Source organism: Varanus komodoensis, unplaced genomic scaffold (genome assembly GCF_004798865.1).
Source record: "Varanus komodoensis strain SLA01 unplaced genomic scaffold, ASM479886v1 scaffold164, whole genome shotgun sequence".
In the NCBI taxonomy this organism is placed as follows: Eukaryota; Metazoa; Chordata; class Lepidosauria; order Squamata; family Varanidae; genus Varanus; species Varanus komodoensis.
Window position 1 is genome coordinate 151,665 of NW_025335483.1, and position 7,771 is coordinate 159,435.

At 44.5% G+C, this 7,771-nt stretch overlaps 1 protein-coding gene across 1 annotated transcript in view; it reads left to right on the plus strand.

The window, feature by feature from the left end:
- LOC123021463 (tyrosine-protein kinase ZAP-70) overlaps nucleotides 1-7,156 on the plus strand; it is a 28,370-nt gene extending 21,214 nt beyond the window's left edge. Inside the window, exons 10-13 of the mRNA XM_044426180.1 lie at nucleotides 588-780; nucleotides 1,576-1,716; nucleotides 3,006-3,118; nucleotides 5,692-7,156. Coding sequence (XP_044282115.1) covers nucleotides 588-780; nucleotides 1,576-1,716; nucleotides 3,006-3,118; nucleotides 5,692-5,809 — 565 coding nt within the window. The 3' untranslated portion in view covers nucleotides 5,810-7,156. The remainder of the gene's footprint in view (nucleotides 1-587; nucleotides 781-1,575; nucleotides 1,717-3,005; nucleotides 3,119-5,691) is intronic.
- Nucleotides 7,157-7,771: the final 615 nt, after the last annotated feature.

Genomic DNA, 7,771 nt, shown 5'->3' on the forward strand with positions numbered 1-7,771 from the left:
TCATTGGGCGAGCTTGTCCGTAGCTCCATCCACGACCCTCAAAAAGTTCAAAGGAATATTGGTCTATTGTGGTCTGCATGAGTCTGTGTAATCAGTAGCTCAACCGCACAGACTGGCCAGTTATGTGGTTCCTCTGGGGGCCATGCTGTCATTGTCCAGGGTGGACAGACTGGTGGAAAACCACACCATGTGGGATCTGGACCTGGCCTCCTTCAGCTCCCCTTTATTCCCAGTTGTGCCCCTTCTTTGTACAACCACTGAACCAACTATGGTTCCCCAGGCTTTGCGCAATTTTTCTGAGATGCATTAACCAAGACTTGATTGCTGGCCACAAATGCACTGAGCTGAAAGGGGCCAGCATTGCTTGTATGTCCTGCCAGTGCTCAATTCGCTTTCGCCCCTGCCCAACACAGGATGCCACGCCAGGCGCTTCTCTGAAATTTGATTCTGCCTGTGAGGTGAAAAAGGTTCCCCACCTTTGGTGAAGGTGCATAACGGCCAGTAGAGTCTTCCCCTGAGCAAGGGCTTCCTGCTCAATGACGTGTCCCACAGAAGCTGGACTTTGCTTTTCCTTCCCTCTCCTGTAGGGATGAAATTACGGTGAGCAACGTGGTTGAGCTCATGCACCAGGTAGCCATCGGCATGAAATACCTGGAGGAGAAGAATTTTGTCCACCGCGACCTTGCCGCTCGGAACGTTCTACTGGTCAACCAACACTATGCCAAGATCAGCGATTTCGGCCTTTCCAAGGCGTTGGCTGCCGACGACAGTTACTATCTGGTAAGCCTGGGAATGGCTTGTGTGGGAGGTTCCTGTGGGAGTACAAGAGGCCTCAGAGTTTCTGGGGGAGACGGGCGATAGAACCACACGGGGGACCCTCAGAAATACTTCTGTGTTGAGTAAAGTTGTTCTTAGAGTTGTTATTGTTTCTGACGGTGGACCGTCCTAAACTGCCAGTGGTGAGAAATTTGGGACCTCAGTCCAGAAATCAAGCCGCAGAACAGGAATCTTGCCACTCTTGGCCAATCAAGGAATCTTCATATTCCTTCCTGACCCAATGCTGGCCGACATGCAGAAGGGGCAATGCCTCTGGGACTTGGGAAGCCATCCGCATCCCAAAAGTGCCCCCTCCGTCCTGCTCTGCAGCTTCAGCCTGGCTGCAAATCAAAGAGCCACCCTCTGGAAACACCCACATGGGGGTTCAAAAGAGCACGTGGTGTTTCACAGCTTGGGTCTTTCCCATGTTTTGGCCCACTGGTTTTTGGGCAAGTTACTTTCCACCAATGTATTTTCTTTTATGACCAGCCATATCCACCAAAGCAGACGTTTTGTGAGAGCACCCACAACACTTTCAACATTCCAAGAGCTCCCTGAGCAAAACGGGGTGGGGCGAGGGGATTCTTCTGCAGGGGGATGATGCTTTCTTTCAGGTTCCTAGTCCACGAGCCACCCAGAAGAGCATCCAGTGATCCAAAGGGAAGTTTGCTTGTACTATTTCCCTCCTGTGTTTCACTTCCATGACTCTTTCTGTGCTTTGGGAGACGGGCTGCTTTGCTTTTCTGTCCCTAAATGCAGGCCAAAACCACAGGGAAGTGGCCACTGAAGTGGTATGCCCCGGAGTGTATCTTGTACCGGAAGTTTTCAAGCAAAAGTGATGTCTGGAGTTACGGTGTGACCATGTGGGAGGCCTTCAGCTACGGGCAGAAACCCTACAAGGTGAGTATCCAAGAGCTGGTCTGGTTGGTGGTTCTTCCAACTCTCTGACATGGAGGCGGAGCCTGGAAGCTAAGGGCCAATCCTGGCAGAGTGGGCGGAGGCAGAAGGTCCTCTGCTCCACAGGCAAAATAGGAAACAAGCAATGCAGCCATTTGCAAAATCAGCATCCTTGCTCTTGTGGCCCAGTGTTGTCCAAGCCACCTGGCCATGACTCAGATCCAGGCCTCTCCACTTATCCGTGGCCAGAGCTTTTTTTTTTTCTTTTAATCTGGAGATGTGAGAAACAGGTGCTTCAGTCAATCGCTAAAGTCCTGAGCAGGTAGAGTACACTCTCCTGTTGGAAGATGACCCTCTATTTGAAGAACAGTTTGGTCTGAGTTGAGTTTCAAACCAGGGAGCAGTAATTTAGAAGGGATCCAGGGCCTTGGAACTAACCTGGGCACCTAGAACCTTGGACACCCAAGTCTGCCTTTCCCAATATGGTGAGATTCTATTTTTTATTTGATTTATATGCTGTCCAATTTAGCTATAGATTCTCTGGGCATCTTACCTACGATCAAACACAATAAAATGAACAATACAATAAAATAGTAATAGCAATAAAATTAATAGTAATTTAAACAACTAATGATAATAAATATATATATATAAGATCAATACCTTAATGTCAAAATAATAAACTACAATGTAAAGCAATTATCCAATAATGCATCACAATTCACAACCAGCATTTAAAAAAAACCCATAAAGTTAAAATGGTAGTTGCAATTAATATTAAATTTATAGTACAAGCAATAAAAAGACTAAGACCTTTTTATTCAAACAATATTTTAATAATCATTAAGGTTATTTATTGGTTTTATACTTTTATTGCCAGGATGAATCCAGATTTTATATTTTATATTTTATATATATGTGTGATTATTTATTGATTGATTGTATATTTTTCAGTGTTGGAAGCTGTCCCGAGGCTTATGTGACCTGGGATGGCATATAAAAATGCTAAATAAATAAATTTCTAAGATTTTAACCCTGTGTACAGGTTAAGTAAATATCATACAAATTGATATCCTCTTCTGCCTTCCTTCTTGGTCACATGTGTCTTCTTTTTGGCAAGCGGTTCCCTCCTTTTGGTCACATGTTTCCTCCTCCTGGGGGATGCTCAGGGAGCCCATCTGCACCCAAATTTGGGAACCTGCTCTTCATGGGTACCAACAGATGGGGTGGTTTTAGCACAAAACGGGCTCCTGCAGGAATGTTTGTGAATGGCTCTGTTTTCTTTCTCCTAGAAAATGAAAGGACCTGAGGTTATGGCTTTCATAGAGGAAGGCAAGAGGATGGAATGCCCACCCAAGTGTCCACCAGAGATGTACAAACTGATGCAACAATGTTGGACATTCAAGTAAGTCCCTCTTCTGAGGAATAAAGCATAGCTCAGCCAGGTCTTTGAGGTCCCTTGAGTCTTGCTCCACAAAATGGGTTGCACCCAGTAGGGCCCTACAGCAAACTCAGCCCTTTTGAGCTTGATGGACTTTTGGCACATTTCCAGTTCGACAGTCCAAAGTAGACTGCATTGGCAGCACTTGCGAGATTGCTGAAAATATTTACACAAATTTGGAACCAGGAATTCTGTGCCCCCCGTGCAATGTATGCAAAGGGCATTTTGCACTCATTGGAGCGGAGGCCTGAGCCATCCTTGTGCTTTTGATGTAGTATTTCTCGTGAGAGATATGGGAGTGCCTCCTTCTCCCCATGTGGGTGCGTTCTGCACTTTGGCCTCTTGAAATTTTTTGACGCAATTCCAGATTTGTGCCCAATTTGTGCCTCCGCTCTGCCATTTGTGCAATTCAACGCGATCGATTTGCAGAAATGTTGCAGAAATTGGCTTGGCTTGGCTTGATTTTGTTTCATTAAGGGAAGCTATACAAATTACAGTCCATTTTAAAAACAGAAATCTACAGGCTTACCCAAATCATAGCAGATCAAGTCCATACTCTTTCTGGCTGAAGAGAAAGGTAAAATGCTGTAAAAAAATAAACAGACATTTGGTCCTTTGTTTGGTCCTCTGAGAGCCCTCTCTGAAGAAGGCTTAGAGAGGAGGTGTCCAACCTGCGGCCCGCAGGCCACATGTGGCCCAGGAGGGCTATGAATAAGGCCCCACACCAAACTGTAAACTTACTTAAAACATTATGAGATTTTTTTGAGATTTGTTTTGTGACTCGATGGTGTGGTTCTGCAGCATGAACTTTGTAGATGAGCATGTCATGTCGCGATGTCACATAAAATACATTTACATATGCTCTCACTGTTCGTATACATGTGTGGCTTCAGTTTAACAACTGAAGGGTGTGCGGCTTCCCTTTGTGAGCAACTATTTTCAAGAATGAAGCACACTAAGAGTCAAATTAGAACCAGAATATCTGAGGAGCACCTTGAGAACTCACCAAGAATTGCCACTACTTCCATTAAATGAAAGATTGATCCTTTTGTTTCTCAAATACAATTTCAAATATCCCACTCGTTTTATGTTGCCCTCTTTTCTTTTACTTTTATACTAAAACTATTTTTAAAAATCAATGAAATTTTATTACTTAAATATGTTCATTTTCTATATTAGGGTTTGCAAACTTGGGACCTGCTTGATGATTTTAAAAGTTAATCCAAATGGGGCACCACATAATTAGGATTATTATGTGAGGACTTTTTTGCTTATCTGTGGTGGCAGATATCACAAATATTATGCATAGACCTTTGTTCTTATTTATTTTATTTAGCAGACTTATATGCCGCCCCATTCGCCTAAGCCTCATTCGCCTAAAAAATAAGTTTTTACTTATTAGCTTGTGTTAGTGTTTGTGCAGTTAATGTGTGGCCCAAGTCAATTCTTCTTCTTCCAATGTGGCCCAGAGAAGCCAAAAGTTTGGACACCCCAGGCTCAGAGGAAGAGAACAACAGATCCTTTTAAGTGGTGGCACCGGTTGTGATAGTCTCCCCAGCAATATGTTCCTAATGCCAGCAATTGTCCCATGCTGGCCAGTAACTTTTTGCTGCTCTCAGGCTCTTAAATGCCTCTGTTGAAGGCTTTATATTCATCTCTGATACAGCGGTACCTCGGCTCACGAACTCAATCCGTTCCAGGACTCTGGTTGTGACCCAAACTGGTCGTGAGCCAAGTCCAATTTCCCCATAAGGTTCAATGTCAATACGGTCAATCCGTTCTAGAACCATCTTTTAAATCAGAAAAATGCGAAGCAAAGTGACAGAGTGACAAAGAACAACACAGATCGCAGGCATCCACCCCACCCCACCCCAGGCACAAGCGTGGCCATCTCCCTGCCCCCTCCAGCATGGCCAAGGTTGCCCCATCATCCCTGCAGGCGCCCATCATCCCGGAGCACTGGGGGGTGAAGGGGAGAAATGGGGGTGGTCGCGGGAGGGAGAGACGGGGGCAAACGGTGTGCTGGGGGTGGGGAGATGGCTGCGATCGTGCTGGTTGGGGGGGAAATGGCCAAGGTTGCTCCCGTCTTTCCCACAGCAGCGCTCCTCTGATCACACAAGCCTTCCCTGCACGAAAGCAACTGGGATCGTGGCCCATCCCTCCACTCGGGTGCGGGGGGGGGGCAGATGGCTGCGGTCTTGGTTGCCACCCAATGCAGAGTTTTCTACCCACATCAACATTTTAATGAATTTTTTGTTCATGACCTGTTTTGTTCGTGAGCCAAGGTACCACTGTATTTCATTTCATTTTGTGGGGTGGTCGTATTTTAGGGGATTGCTGTGTTAAGTTGCGCGTGTTTTAATGTCCTAGTAAGCTCCTTTTTTTGAGAAGGTACCTGAGAACTCACTGTTGTTGACAGAATCATTGGATTGAGTGAAGGTTAAAGTTAACCAAGTTCTGGGTGACCCTCTGGGGAAAAGTGCTCCAAAATCAGGCCAGCTCCTATGGGACTTCTCTTTCCTTATTTTGTTGTTTAGGGTGGAAGACCGGCCTGATTTCGTCACGGTGGAGACCCTCATCCGCACTTACTACTACAGCATCGCAGCCAGGACAGAAGAAAGCTTGGAAGAGGGGGCTAAAGTCACCCCAGCCTAGCTTAAGTGACCCACCTGTTGGGCACTGCTGGGTTTGGGATGACAGGCTGGGCTGCAAGATTATTTCTGGCTCCAAATAGCTTCTTGTTTCTATTGGGAGTCTCCCCTCGGGCCTGCTGGTTTGAGTTCAGGGGTGTTCACACTGTATTTCGAAAGCACACACATCACAACTTAACAGGGGTACCTATTAAAAGAATCTAGCACAAACTGTCTGGGAAGCCAAAGAAAGGTGCAAAGGACCTTGTCATGGTAGCAAAGCCCTAGTAGTACCAAGCGCTGCAAGTTTAGAAGGCACCATACGCTGTCTAGCATATTTTCACAAGCATGAGAACTAGAAGCTTGGCTTGTGTTTAAAATGAAACAAAGAAGGTTGGATCCTGGGACAAGCAGTATGATGCTCTGCACACAAGGACTGCACATGCCAAAGCTTACCCAAAGGACCAACGGTGCAATAAGTGAGATCTGATTTGTGCAAAGATCTATTTTTCTTACAAGCGGAAGTCCTTCACCAAAGTTCTTATTTTCTTGCTGAAGCTGAGACAGGGAATCCTGACTTCTTATAGCTTTGCAAAATGGCTTGAAAATAAATTGTTGTTGTTTTTTAAATTAAACCTGTGTAGCATTCTAAGGATCCCCTTATATAGCTGGGATGCAGAAATCTCATGGGTTTCACTCTGTGCTGGAAAAAGATGCTGTTCTTTCATCTAAGCACAAATGTTTTATGAATAGGAAAAGAAAAGGTTTGATTCTGTTCAGCATGGTTTGTGGACACACCCTTAAATTCCAAGCATAGCTGCTGAATCAGGGGCTCCTTTCCCATCAGCAATACACGCCCCTTTCCAAGAACCAAAGCAATTGCAAATTAAACTGCCCAGAGAACCTTCAGGTTATGGAGTGGTATAGAAAGGGAATTAATTAATTAATTAATTAATTAATTACAAAGGCATACCTAGCAACATCCTCAGAGCCATTCAGGGCCAATTTGGGGAGGGCCAACTTGCGGGGGCAGTGATTGCTTTGCGTCCCTTGCAAAGCCCTGTTCACCTCATGCCAAGACCTGCTTATTTCTTTCTGTCTGTCTGTCTGTCTGTCTGTCTGTCTGTCTTTCTTTCAAGTTTTTATGCATCATCCCAATACTAAAGCCTCTGGACAGCTTACAAAAATTTCAAAATTGTAATTACAAATTACAGTTTTTTATTCTTACAAAAATTAATTGCATTTACATTCTGTACCCAGAGCTGGAATGCCTCTGTGAGCAGCTTACAATAAGTAAAACAACAATAAGACACCAATTAAAAGATAGAATTCAATGAAGACAATAAGCACAAACCAGTAAAAGTAAGACCTCTCAGACAAAATCATAATCAAATAAAAATTTAATAACGATAAAACGATTTAAAGTGGAGATTTTTTAATAAATTCTGTCTGGTGGTTAAGAAGTCGCCAAAAGGTGGACAAATCAATAAAGCATGTTAAAGCCAAATCAGTCACCAAAACAATGGACCCATTGCCTCTGTGGACTAAACCAACCTGCTTTTCCGGGGTGGGGGGGGCACAAACATCCATCTACCATGTTTCCCTGAAAATAAGACCAGGTCTTATATTAATTTTTGTTCCAAAAGATGGACTAGGGCTTGTTTTCAGGTGATGTCTTATTTTTTTCTTACGAAAGCTATAAGATTCTTGCCCCAAGAGTCCTCTACGAATCCTTTCTTGTACTTGATGGAATCGCTCTTTCTTTTTGCACTCATCTTGCCTGGGGGTCAAAGTATTATTCCCTTTAAAGCTACCATTAAATCAGGTGTTGACTGAAGACTTACGAGGCAGGAGTGGCAGCACACGAGTGCATTAAGCATGTCCGTTACAACACACGACACGTTGAATTACGAAACACGCCTGCTCGTTATCAAGTGCGCACGTTATTCATGTGTCATGTCTGTGCTCCGATCGGTCATTCGGCAAT